Below are 14,409 nucleotides of genomic sequence, written 5' to 3'. Positions count from 1 at the left end.
GGGCCGCCTTGGGGAGATCTGATTTTTCCAGACCTTGTTATGCTTTTCTTGCACTTCAATTTGTTTACCAAGTGGTTTGCCCATCCTTGCCCGTTTAAAAGTTATCGGTATTGGAAAAAAGCTATTTTCAATCAAGAAACGTGAATATCTTCACACCTACTACCGATAGCAAGTTTCCGTCTTCGGCAAAGTAATGCAGTTTAACAGTCCAAATAATGTTCTATAACATTTAAGAAATGGAAAAAATCGCGGCTAAATTCGGGTAGCACCTATAAGGCTTGCGTTTGTGAGAATCGTATTCTAATAAACAATAATAATAAATTACAATTTCCAAATACTACTACTTTTTTGGGAAATATATTGTACTAATGAAGCAAACTATGATTTTTGTTTGGAGAACTGTTTCTATCATTCGTAAAATCTTCGAGCATTTCGTTAATACCGAACATTTCTAAAGGAAATTAAATCCAAAATAGAGCAAGGCTATTAAAGTGCTACAGATTTTGCAGGCAGCTAATAATAATGGAAAGATATCGGCGTGTGGATCTTTAAGGAACTGACCGATCACTTCATTATGTAAAAAAAATAATTCGCACACCGGCCGAATGACTTTTTTCTATCGATCTCTCCAATCTGTATTGGCAGCCGCAGGATGAAAACGAGAACGGAAAAGTAATTTTCAAACAGACACTTTCGGTATACTTTTTCCAGTTGCTACCCGCCATTCTTTACCACTTCAGAAGGATGTGCTCCTCTCTCTTTGATGATTTTGTTTTATCTGCCCTTCTCTTCGCTCTCATGTTTGTGCGAGCAGAACGATATCCCCAAACGCGCCGTGTGCATTGAAGTTGCGCAAAGGCAATAGGGATCTTTAGGGGTGTGCGGGTTAAGGCATATTCTGATGCAGATTAGTACCGTGAGTTAATATCTCAGTCCTTTTTCAATTTTTTGGCCCGAAACTATTGAAAAAAACATTTTTTAGTTTGTTTCCTTTTAGGACAATAACACATCCAAACCCATGCGACTTGCACGACCCTATAGGTTGCCTTATCAGATCTACCATAGTTTGCAGATGAAACTTGGGATGGCAGGTTGCTAGCGGATTGACAAAGTACCAGATCATGCTGTGTGGGGTGCTGTCCCGGTTAACAATGAGGCGAACGAGATATTTTCAGATACGTCATTTAGTAGGACAACTGTCAGTTTGCTGGTTGAGTTTAATTTGGTTTTTTTAAATTTAAAAATCATAAAAGAATAATTAAGGTTTAAGAATGATATGAATGTACTCGTAAGGACACCCGCTACCAATGCATATGAAAAACTGGCACAATTTTTCCAAATTAAAGATCCCTATTGGCGATTCTACGTTGAAACAGCTCACAGATAGCGCAGGAAGCAAAGTGTTGCTGATTTCATTCTGTTCTGTCATAGTGCATATATTTTCTGTAAGCATTGGTAAAAAATAACTTTTAAACACCAAATCACCGAACAATTTCTTGATAATTGTTTATGAAAATGAAGGAAAACCATCATTTTATAAGATGAAGAGTAAACATCTTGCGAAAAGAGTGTAAAACATGGTGATTTCTAATATTATTCACAAAGCTATATGTGTGCTGTTCCGAAATGTAATTTGTTGAGCACCGTAGCCGCCGCAACATCATTTTCCGTTCCTCTTAAGTTAAGCTAAACCTTTATGAGATGGTGTAAATTCATGAAACTCTCCAGATCACGCGAGGAAAAATATATCCGGCTAATAGGAGCTTTGTATCATACACAGCCGATCCTTCTCTCTGATAGTCTTCACTGAATCTCCTACGTATTCCAAAATATGAAGGAGTTTGGCATTGGAACTGATTGGGTCTCGGTTTCGAGTTGGAACTCTATTTACAGAACGATTTTTTATAACCACAATAATACCCCGATTACATTTCGAAGAAATGTATGAGCCAAATAGTTGCAAATGGCTGTTATTTCAGAATAGTTGCAAATAAAACTAAATTTCTTACTCGTTTCATTCATATTTTGGCAGGGGTAAGCTTTTTCCGAAAAGAAAATGAAGTTTTAGTAGTAAGCTACGACTCACTTGCGGGTGAAAAAAAGCAAACTGTATCACTTTGCCAGTTCATGAGGTGAATCATAGGTGTCGCATGACTAATTTTGGTTTTGCCGCAAATCGCCAATAGTTAATCACTTTCTGTTTGGATTGAAAAAATACGAAGTCATTTGGACAACAAATGGGAACATTGGTTACATATAATGAAAGGAGTTGAGAATTTGCGGAGCCAAGATGTATTCTTAATAAGCAAATCAGATTCATAATTAGGATCGATTCACAAGTGTTTTATTGTGGACTAACTCTGACCACAGAAATTACAACATTTAGCAAAAGTAATTCAATAGAGTAGGCGAAAGTCTTCAGTTAACAACAGGGGGAAAAGTTCCTACAGATATGAAAGCAACGAAGGAAGAACCAACATCTAGCAAAAGTAATTAATTATTGTTAAAAAAAAATAAAAATAAAAAACTGGTCCTAAGTTTTTGTTAGAGCCTGAAGTGCAATGGCCAAAGTCCAAATGCTCTAAAGAAACCAGGGAGAAAATAAAATGTACCATAGTCAAAAAGATGGGTGGGTAATGTCTGCGACATAACCGGAGAGATGTAGAATACATAAGGAACACGTTCTTCAAATATGTTGATATTCATTGGAATTTTCGGACAAAAGGTGATTTGGGCGAGGAATATTTCAAATTATTCTTTACAAAAATGATGGTGGTCCTGACAAGGACCGTTTTTGTTGGCGTTGTTGGCCTTGGTGGGGAGATGCGCTGGCTTCGATTTTCGTTGGATGCTTCTGACTTCTTACTATTTCCGGGCTTAGCTGTTGTCCAGGAGGTGATTCTGACATGATTGGTGTAGGTGTAGGTCGTCAACCGGTTATAATTTTTCAAGCGTTGTTTACATTTGAAATTAAACCACTGGATCAATTAAAAAAAGTATTGGTCTGTGATATGAAAAGTACGAAATATATCTTCGGGTTTCTGCATTGACGTTTTTGACAAATACAAGATCAATGCATGTGCCTGCAAGTGTAGTTGCTTGTGATGGATCAGAGATCAAACGAAGCTTGAAACATTCATTCATAAAATAAACAAATTTCAAATTCTCTTGTTTTGAAACATCTATGTTGAAGTCGCCTGAAACGACCATTGGAACATTCTGATTTCTAGACTAAATATTCTACATTAAAAGATGGGTGGGTAATGTCTGCGACATAACTGGAGTGTCGTAACTACACTTGTGACTTTAATCCAAATCTAATGATATGCAACGAAATTACGTTTGCATGTGAAATTTTCAAATGATTCGTTATAATTATGGTTAAAAATTCTAATTGGGAATTCTTTTCCATCACCAACTATTTTTCTTTTTTTCGAATCTACAGCATTCTTTGAAAATATTGTTGAAATGTTATTGATGAAAAACTGAAAATGCGTTTGGCAACACTGCTCACTAAATGGATGGTGGGAAGACGCACATTCGTTTTGATTATGCTAGTATTAGTAGCAGGAAAGAATGAAAAGGAACATAGCCCGAAAACGAGCAAGCGAGAGAGCGATAGTAATTCGTATTCGCTCTACTAAACTAAAAAAAGATGGGTGGGTAATGTCTGTGACATAACCGGAGCATCGTGACTTCACTTCGAGACGTTAATTTAAATCTAATGATTTATGCAGTTAATCAAAGGAGGCTGCCAAAAAGTTCGAATAAAAGCACGCGACTAGTGTACTTTGCACGTTCTATATTTTATCAACACTAGAGAGAATCGAAAAAATAATTCAAAGTGTAATAGCAACATGCAATTGTGGCAACACTGGCCATGGGATGGTGGGGAACACGCACATTCGTTTAATTTATGATGTATTAGCAGCAGAAAGGAATGGAAAAGCAGTGCGCGAAAACGAGCGAGGATAATTTAAATTCTCTTTCTATCCACATATCGTATTTCTAACCTACTTGCTGAAAATTGTTAAACACCTCAAATGGATATTTCAGTTTAACTCTTATTAGAACACAATTAATTGGTCCTGAAAAGAACCGTTTATTGTTTTATTGCGGGAGCATAATTCAGACGCACTCCCCGCGACACGGTGAGCCAGTTTAATATATTTGGCCTGAAAGTTATGCGTTTGGTGCAGTATTTTGCATTCTCGAACAAACCAGGCGCACTATTTTGCATTCTCGAACCAGTAGGCATCGTTGGCTTCTCGGGGCATCATTACGACTGAGGTTTGTAAGCGTAGCTCGACTTTGCAGTCCTGTACAATCTCACGAACCAGACGCTGGAACGATAGCCTACAGATTAGTTGCCCTTTAGTTGGGGCGAAATTCTTGCAGGGCGACAGTTCCGATGAGTCACCAGTAGCTGGGGCACTGTTTCCGTCCATCGCCATTGCCAACTGCTTTCCTTCGGTGGACTGGCTGCTTGCTAGTGCTTGAACGAATACGAATGATGAGAAAAACCGACTGACCAATATTCATATATAAACACACGAGAAAGCACTACTATCGCTCTCTCGCTCGTTTTCGTTCCATTCCTGCGCCTTTCCTTTCCGTTCGGCTACCAATACTAGCATAACCAAAACGAATATTCTGTCTTTCCATCGCCTTCAATGTAGTGGCCAGTGCTAGCAAACTTGCATGTTCAGTTTTTCAATAACAACATTCAAACAATATTTTCAAAGAATGTTACAGATTTGAAAAGAAGGAAGGAAAATATTTTCACAAATTTAAATTCTTTTGTGTTATTTGTTAGCGCTGATAAAGGCTATTTAGTTTGCTACTAGCAAGGAGCTGCACAAACAAATCGATTTATGCAGTTAATCAATGGAGGCTGCCAAAAAGTTCGAATAAAAGCATGCGACTAGTGTACTTTGCACGTTCTATATTTTATCAATACTAGAGAGGATCGATAAAATAATTCAAAGTGTAATAGCAACATGCAATTGTGGCAACACTGGCCATGAGATGGTGGGGGAACATGCACATTCGTTTAAGTTATGATGGTATTAGCAGCAGAAAGGAATGGAAAAGCAGTGCACGAAAACGAGCGAGAGAGGATAATTTAAATTCTCTTTCTTTCGTTCCACACATCGTATTTCTTATATAGACGCTGGAACGATAGCCTACAGATTAGTTGCCCTTTAGTTGGGGCGAAATTCTTGCAGGGCGACAGTTCCGATGAGTCACCAGTAGCTGGGGCACTTTTTCGGACCGTCGTCATTGCCAACTGCTTTACTTCGGTGGACTGGCTGCTTGCTAGTACTTGAACGAATACGAATGAGAAAAACCGACCGACAGATATTTATATAATCGCGCTAATATGCACTACTATCGCTTTCTCGCTCGTTCTCGTGCCGTGCGTGAGCCTTTCCTTTCCGTCCGGCTTCTAATGGCCTAACCAAAGGAGTATGCCGTCTTTCCCCCACTAACTGCTCTCGTCAAGCAACCAAATACGAATAATCATAAAACAAACATGTAGTGGACCTATATATAAACTTTTCATTATTTTATTGTTCGGTTGGTCCACCATTTTGACGGCTCTGTGCGGGATGGGCTGAAAATTTTCACTTTTCCGAGTCGTTTTCGAAAGATTTTTCAAAACACAATTTTTTGTTATTAGTGCATGTTATACATACTTAAAATTTTAATACAGCATAGAGGAACATATTTTCAACAAATTGGCCTAAAAATCAAATCATTCTGTTAAGTATGATAAAAGTTATTAACGTTCAAAATCTGACGCGGTGCCGCAGCCGATATTTTGAAACGGGACCCCTATATTGAAAGCTTAAATGTATTCTACATTAAAAAATGAGCATAACGAAAGTGCCGATACAAGTCTTACAGCGTAGCACTAAGGGATTTGTGATGGTATAGTATATAAGTAACGACATATAATTAGCAAAGGACTGGAAGGCGAAGTATTTTTTCAAATATTAAGAGCCATAGTACTCAAAGGAGAGCAAGGATTTGAAGTAAGAAAGTTTAGAAAAGCGTGGGTAGGGTCAATGAACAAGCTTAGAGTTTCCTGGCGACTTAACTCTTTGTCGGGACGCCGTGTTCTATCAACACACAGTGACTATATGCACAACTTGTTGAGGCAAACACGAGTCGATGAAATAAAACACCCCGGCACGCAATTAGTGAGGGCAAAAACTAACTCATTCAATGAGTTTCATCGTCGCGCAATGCTTAGGGTGGAAGTTTTCCGTGACTTAACTTTTTGTCGGCTCCGACAGCATAAGTCATGAAATTGACTTTACGCTTGTCCGGATGTGCCGCAGACTCAGGTGATTCGCATTTAATGCCAAAAGTTCCTAACTCCTGCGTTGCATAAAACAAAGAGTTAAGTTGCCGGGAAACTCTAAGCTTGTTAATTGCCCCTACTCAACGCTTTTCTAAACTTTCTTACTTCAAATCCTTGCTCTTTCTTGAGTACTATGGCTCTTAATATTTGAAAAAATACTTCACCTTCCAGTCCCTTGCTAATTATTTGTCGTTACAATATAAAAAAAGGAAAAGGATTGACTCACTATAAGTCGTTAATAAAAAAGGAAAAAAAAACATTGTTAAAAACAAACATTGTTAATAAAGTCCTTTTACTGGTAAACCATTCTGAAAGCCCTTTATAGTAACATAGGTCTTCACTTGCAGTGAGATACTACACACAGAAAAAAAATGTTGGTAAAAATAAGAGTTTTTCGCTCTTAGCAAAAAACAACCAACGTATAGTCTTAGATTAAAAATAAAACTTTTATTTTGAGTACTATTCTTCATTTGCTTAAAAGGAAAACTTTTACTTTGATTATTATTCTTGATTAATTTAAAAGTTTTACTTTCAACCTAATAGTTGGCGTTGGTTGTTTTTTGCTAAGAGCGGAACACTCTTACTTTTACCAATATTTTTTTTCTGTGTGTAGTCTTGAATTAAACGTCTATCTCAGTGCTAAAAGGACTGTTCCTATATTTATATCATTTATATTATTTTATTTCAGTAAAAGAACCAATTCCACGAAAGGACGTCGCTAGGTGCCAGTTGCCAATCGTTTCGTTTCCGTTTCCTTCGCGCGGACATAACAATCGTGATTCGCTGCTTGGGCCACACCATCTGTCCAACTAACGAATTTAATTCGCTTACTGGACCGATTGACAGGCGTCAAAACTCCAAAGGAGACGTGCTTAGTGTAAATGCACCTGCTTACATCTCTAATTCTTGACAGTTTGATCAACGTCGTTGGTTTGATTGTCAAAGTAAATTTGACACAGGATTTTGACATTCAGATGGTTTTTAGATAGGGGCAGATCACTTGTGAGGCGTTTTTGACGTTTGTTGAGTGTAGGTCTAGTTTCTGAGTAGAGAATGGAAATGGAAATTATACACATGTTTTGTGATTTGATGCAAATCTGTTATACATTCCTAGAGTGGCCTGACCCTAGGTTTTTAGTTGGATAATGGTCCAAAACGCGGAGGTTCCAATAAAAAGCGGTCCAGTTAAAAAGTGACCAACCAGCGTATCTGTAAGAGACTGTCAAAAGTCTGTAAAATACAGACATTTTCTGCACATCCGGCATCACTAAATCAAAGAGAATAGGGAAAGAGACGAACAGTGTGAAGCCAAAAATACCTTATTGTGCAGACCAATCGTGCAAATCAAATAAACATAACTCATGCCTGGAGTTAGAGGAGATGAGTATTGTACATATATCAAAAAAGAAATGTTATATATTCACCCTACTATATGCCATCCCTTGTATATTACACCTTATTGATACTGTGTATACCTTCATATAGAAGTACATTGTGCTTCCCGCGCTTTATTAGTTGTATCTCTTCTTACCCTAACAAACAAAACGAACACGAAAATTAAAGTTGTTATCGGAAAGTATTCGAAGTGGTTTTACCTTTTCTCGGTCCCCTCAAATTCTCTCGGTGGTCACAACAGTTAATCTGGCGACGAGGATGTCAGATGATGAAAGTGAAGAGGAACGAAGACCTGGCCAGCAAAATCCTCCTGCTCCGCTGGTAATACAATCGAACTTCACTATCGAACCATTCGATCGTTATCGTATGAAATGGTCCCGGTGGGTCGAGCGATTGGAGGGTGCTTTCTTGCTGTTTCGAGTTCCAGATGATTTGAAACGTCCGATGCTGCTCCATTACATGGGTGGAGAAAATTATGACATTGTTTCGGACAAGTTGGCTCCTGTTAAGCCACAGACAAAAACGTACGATGAAATCGTACAGTTGCTGGAGACTCATTTCAACCCTCGCCCGCTCGAAATCTTGGAGAATTTTCGATTCAAATGCAGGAAGCAAGGTGACGAACGAGCGGATGAGTCAATTGATGATTACCTGATTTCACTGCAGAAATAGGCAATTACGTGTAATTTTGGAGACTACTTAAATTCTGCCTTACGAAACCAGTTTGTTTTTGGCCTGAAAGATCGCGGAATTCAGGCAAGACTCTTGGAAGTGCATGATCTAACGTTGGATAAGGCACGTGATCTGGCAGTGGCCATGGAGATGTCAGCGAAAGGCGGGCTGGAGATTCAGTCCCGGGTTAAAGCAGACGTGAACATGGTCGAACATCCGGCAAACAAGAGTGGTAAATCGACATGTAAAAGGTCAGACAATGCTAACCTGCCACAACACGGTGATTCTAAAAAGGGTTCATGCTACCGCTGCGGAAACAAATCATTTTGCAAACAAGTGTGTTCATGTGAAGACGATTTGCAACTTCTGCCGCATAATGGGCCATATTGAAAAGGTATGCATAAAGAAGAAGAGTATCTCTAACACGAAGAACAAAAGTGATTTCCACCAAGTAGAAGAAAGTGTTGGGGAATGTCAACAGGAGGAGAAAGAAGTTGTTTACATGGATGAAGTATGTGGTGTTTACGACTCGAAGAGCCAAGTGGACAAATTCTGGATACTACTCTCAGTGAATGAATCGAAAATAAAATTCGAGGTCGATAGCGGTGCACCGGTCACGATAATCAGCACTATTGATTATGAAAAGTTGCTGCCGGATATGAAATTAGACGCACCTGATCTATCGCTTGTTAGCTACAGTGGAAATTCGATTAAATTACGTGGTATGTGTACGGTTACAGTGCAGTATGCAGGTAAAGGTTACCGATTATTGTTGTACGTGGCGGACAATCGAAAACATCCACTACTCGGAAGAAGTTGGATGAATGTTTTGCGACTGGATGTGAGCAAATTTTACGAAGAAATACATGCAGTGACAGACAATGTTGTGAGTTGCGATGAATCCGTGAGGAAGCTTATTACCCGGTATAGTAGTGTTTATACTGAGTCCATGGGGACGATTAAAGGGGTTACTGCTAAGTTGCGATTGAAGCCAAATGCTCATCCGGTGTACATAAAAGCGAGGTCAGTACCGTTTTCTTTGAGAAATGTTGTGGAACAAGAAATTGAAAAGCTAGTGAATGATGGAGTGCTTGAAAAAGTGAACCACAGCGATTGGGCGACACCCGTTGTGCCCGTTATGAAATTGAATAATAAAGTGCGATTGTGGTGACTACAAGATCACCGTTAACCCGAATCTGGTGGTGGATGAGCATCCCCTCCCCACTATCGAAGAGCTGTTTGCAAATGTGGCCGGCGGAGAGAAATTCTCGAAGATAGATCTTTCACAAGCTTACCTGCAGCTAGAGGTGGATCCCGATCAACGAGAAATACTGACGCTGAGCACACACTTGGGCCTGTACAGGCCGACACGTCTGATGTACGGTGTGAGCTCTGCACCTGCGATATGGCAACGGTTAATGGAAGAAGTGCTAAATGGAATACCAGGAGTGACAGTGTTTTTGGATGATATACGCGTGACTGGTCCAAATGACAAAGTACATTTGCAACGTCTTGAAGAAGTGCTTAAACGTTTATGCCAATACGGTATGCGAATTAACTTGGACAAGTGCGTATTCTTTGCGGACCAAATAGAGTATTGTGGTTATATTGTCGACCGCCACGGAATACACAAAGTGCGACAGAAAATCGACGCGGTACAGAGAATGCCCACTCCCTAAAACAAAGAGCAAGTTCGATCCTTCGTCGGCTTAGTGAATTATTATGGACGTTTTCTTCCTAATCTGAGCACGATGATCTACCCACTGAATAGACTATTGCGAAACAACGTGCCTTTCCAATGGTCGAAGTCGTGCGAAGAAGCCTTTAGAAAAGTGAAACAGGAGATGCAATCTGACAGCTTTCTGGTGCATTACAATCCCGAGTTACCACTGGTGTTAGCAACCGATGCATCACCCTACGGAGTTGGAGCTGTGCTAAGCCACGTTCTGCCGGACGGATCAGAGCGGCCGATACAATATGCGTCACAGACTTTAAATGAGACTCAACGGAAATACAAACAGGTTGATCGAGAGGCGTACTCAATTGTTTTCGGAATTCGACGGTTCCACCAATATTTGTATGGACGTAAGTTCGTTCTCTACACGGACAATGAGCCTGTCAAGCAGATTTTCTCCGAAACGAAAGGACTGCCTACTATGTCGGCCTTGAGAATGCAGCACTACGCCACGTTCCTGCAATCTTTCGATTATACTATCAAATTTCGCCCTACTAAACAGCATTACAATGCGGATGCATTCTCGCGGTTGCCGCTAGATACAAAGCAACCAGATAACGTGGTAGAAGAAGCTGACATGTTGGAAATTAGCATTATCGAGACGATGCCGCTTACAATACAAGACTTGGCTAAAGGAACTTCGGTAGACGGTTCAGTCAAAATTCTGTACCAGGGACTGAAAAATGGAAAAACAGTTGATGCCAAAGATCGTTTTGGAATCGATCAGAACGAATTCTCATTGCAACAAGGTTGCATCTTGCGAGGAATACGGGTTTACATTCCTGCTGGATTACGGACAAAGGTGCTCAATGAACTGCATTCCACCCATTTTGGGAGTACGCGTATGAAGTCACTTGCCAGAGGTTATGTCTGGTGGGAACGAATCGACAGGGATATTGAAGAGTTGATCAATAACTGCGCTTCTTGTCAGGTTGTACGTCCAAATCCTGTGAAAGCACCGTTACATTGCTGGGAACCTGCTACACAGCCATTCGAACGAGTACACGTTGACTTCGCTGGACCGTTCATGGGTAAATATTTTATTGTTTTTGTCGACGCATACACTAAATGGCCAGAGGTAAAGATTTTAAGGGACATAACGACTGCTACAACTATCAAAGCCTGCAGAGAATTTTTTTCAGTCTACGGAATACCTTGCGTGTTAGTCAGCGATCGCGGTGTTCAATTCACTTCAGGTGAGTTCCAGAAATTCCTAGAATTGAACGGTGTTTTCCACAAAATGGGCGCACCATACCATCCAGCAACAAATGGCCAGGTGGAAAGGTTCATCCAGACCTTCAAATACAAAATGAAAGCCCTTCAATGTGACAAATCAAGAATGCACGTGGAACTTTGCAACATTCTGTTGACTTACCGCAAGACAATCCACCCTTCTACCGGCAAGTCCCCTTCTATGATGCTCTTCAATCGCCAAATTCGTTCTCGCCTTGATTTGATGCTGCCTGGTCCTACGTACTCGGAGAAGATTGATCCCAAAGTACGAACTATTCCCGAGGGAGGAAGAGTTGCAGCTCGTGATTTCTTAGATAACGAAAAGTGGAAATACGGACGTGTCCTCGAGAAGCTAGGAAAACTGCACTACACGGTGCAGTTGGATGATAACCGTATATGGAAACGGCACATCGACCAACTACGTGAAGTAGGTCCGAACTTGCAAAACAATCGCAGTCCATCAGAGATACCAAATTTTCCAAACGTGCCTCGACAGTCCGTTACCGTTACTACTGTCCCGAATAGCATTACTGTGCCGACTTCCCACGAACCGTCCACAACAACGAACTCAGGTCCACCAAGCTCGAGGGTCGAGCCAGCTGCGTCGCCTCCATTGTCAGAGCTGATATCAACTGTTCCGGCTGCGGGTGAAACAACCAAGCCATCTCGGGCCCTATTCTCAAAGTCACGTCACCTAGTGACTAGAAGAAAATTTCCTTCTAGTCACTAAGTGACGTGACTGTGAGAATAGGGCTCCTCTTTGATTCGAAATGGACATCATTTGCAAAACAAATCCAACGATCACTATACGATTTTTTCCGAAATATAATATAGGAGTCATTTAAGTGCTGACTGTGGAAGCGGTTGCCAGAATGCTAGAGTTGAAATCGTCATAAAGGGAGTGTTGCCGTTTTGACTGATTTTCACTATTCGTCTCTCTCCCCACAGTGTGTTGACGATTCTACGTTGAAACCACTGACAGATAGCGCTGGAAGAAAAGTGTTGCTGATTTGGTTCTGTTCTGTTATAGATCATATATTTTCTGCAAACTTTGGTAAAAAATAACTTTTAAACACCAAATCACCGATCAATTTGTTGATAATTGTTTATGAAAATGAAGGAAAACCATCATTTTATAAGATGATGAGTAAACATCTTGCGAAAAGAGTGTAAAACATGGTGATTTCTAATATTATTCACAAAGCTATATGTGTGCTGTTCCGAAATGTAATTTGTTGAGCCTCGTAACCGCCGCAACATCATTTCCCGTTGCTCCAAAGTTAAGCTAAACCTTCATGAGATGGTGTAAATTCATGAAACTCTCCAGATCACGCGAGGAAAGAATATATCCGGCTAATAGGAAAGTTTCAGCTTTGTATCCATACACAGCCGATCCTTCTATCTGATAGTCTTCCCTGAATCTCCTACGTAGTCCCAAATATGAAGGAATTTGACATTGGTACTGATTGGGTCTCGGTTTCAAATTGGAACTTTATTTATGGAACGATTTTTTTCTAACCACAATAATACCCCGAAGAAATGTATGAGCCAAATAGTTGCAAATGGCTGTAATTTCAGAATAATTGCAAATAAAACTAAATTTCTTCCTCGTTTCATTCTTATTTTGGCAATAGTAAGCTTTTTCCGAGAAGAAAATGAAATTTTTGTTGTCAGCTACGACTCACTTGTGGGTGAAAAAAAGCAAACTGTATCACTTTGCCAGTTCATGAGCTGAATCATAGGTGTCGCATGACTAATTTTGGTTTTGCCGCAAATCGCTAATAGAGAACAGTTGTGCAAAGAGTCAACTTTTGACTTTTTTGCCTATACCCTGTAAAAAAAATCGGACGAACATGCGCACCTATCGAGCACAATTGGAATCCATCTTTGATACCTCTGCAGCAAAGTTGGATTCTAATTTTGCTCGATAGATAGACTTTTTTTGGCTTCACTTTCTGCACACTCCTTGCGTACCTTTATAAGGTCTTTGTCTCTCCCTATTCTTTCTGGACTAAGTATTCACCCTTTAACCTTTCTCAATAGAAAGGTATCGCAATAGCTTTTCTGCGACTCATGTACGTACACTTCACATGACACAAATACTACATCACTAGCTGGTGGAAAACAATAAACAAAGACGGCAAAAGCAAATGGGATTGTTTTCAACCAGGAAACTGCATTAGTGTTCGTGAGACCAGTCGACAAGAGCTCAATTTCTCTGAAAACCGACGTTTTAACGGAGGGCCGAGTGACATATACCATTCGATTCAGTTCGTCGGGTTCGGCAAATGTCTGTGCGTGTGTATGTATGTGCGTCTGTGCGTGTATGTGACCAAAAATGTCACCCATTTTTCTCAGAGATGGCTGAACCGATTTTGACAAGCTTAGTCTCAAATGAAAGGTACAACGTTCCCATAGGCTACTATTGAATTTCTAATGGATCCGATTTTCGGAATTACAGGGTGATGAGTACGATCACGCAGAAAATGTCGATTTTCATAAATTCTGCAATGAATGTATAATGGTGAAAATTTTTCCAAAATATGACCATAACTACTTCGATTTGTAGTATTAGGTCACTAACAGCCATTCAAAGTCTCTTCGGCCACCTTGGCCACCATCATCGGTTCCGGAAGCCTAAGTATCTAAATTCAGAATAACAGTCACATCGGTTTCTCGGAGATGACTAGATCGATTCAACATGGTTGTGGTGTGCGATCACATAGCAAATTGCAATTCAAACCGATACTCCGATGAAAGCAAAAAAGGTAAAAAAAATCGCTAAAATGTCTCTCAAACAACTTAAATTTGCAGTTCTAGGTCACCGACGGTCAAACAAACTTTCGTTGACTACATTGACCACCATAGACGGTTCCGGAAGTGTTCGGGAAAGGCGGCCATTTTTCAAAATTAACGAACTCACATCAGTTTCCCGGAAATGGTTGGGCCGATTTTCACAAACTTAGTCCCAAATGATAGCTATAATATCCCCACAGATGTATAT

General features: G+C 40.1%; 1 protein-coding gene across 1 annotated transcript; it reads left to right on the top strand.

Moving 5' to 3' along the window:
- The first annotated feature begins 10,188 nt into the window (after nucleotides 1-10,188).
- LOC131688403 (uncharacterized protein K02A2.6-like) lies at nucleotides 10,189-12,056 on the top strand. Its single transcript, XM_058972608.1, has 2 exons — nucleotides 10,189-11,832; nucleotides 11,931-12,056. Exons 1-2 carry the CDS (start codon nucleotides 10,189-10,191, stop codon nucleotides 12,054-12,056), a joined length of 1,770 nt encoding a protein of 589 aa, XP_058828591.1.
- Nucleotides 12,057-14,409: the final 2,353 nt, after the last annotated feature.

Source organism: Topomyia yanbarensis, chromosome 3 (assembly GCF_030247195.1).
Source record: "Topomyia yanbarensis strain Yona2022 chromosome 3, ASM3024719v1, whole genome shotgun sequence".
Classification (NCBI taxonomy): Eukaryota; Metazoa; Arthropoda; class Insecta; order Diptera; family Culicidae; genus Topomyia; species Topomyia yanbarensis.
The sequence above is the reverse complement of the archived record's forward strand: the minus strand, read 5'-3'. Positions and strand labels throughout refer to the sequence as shown.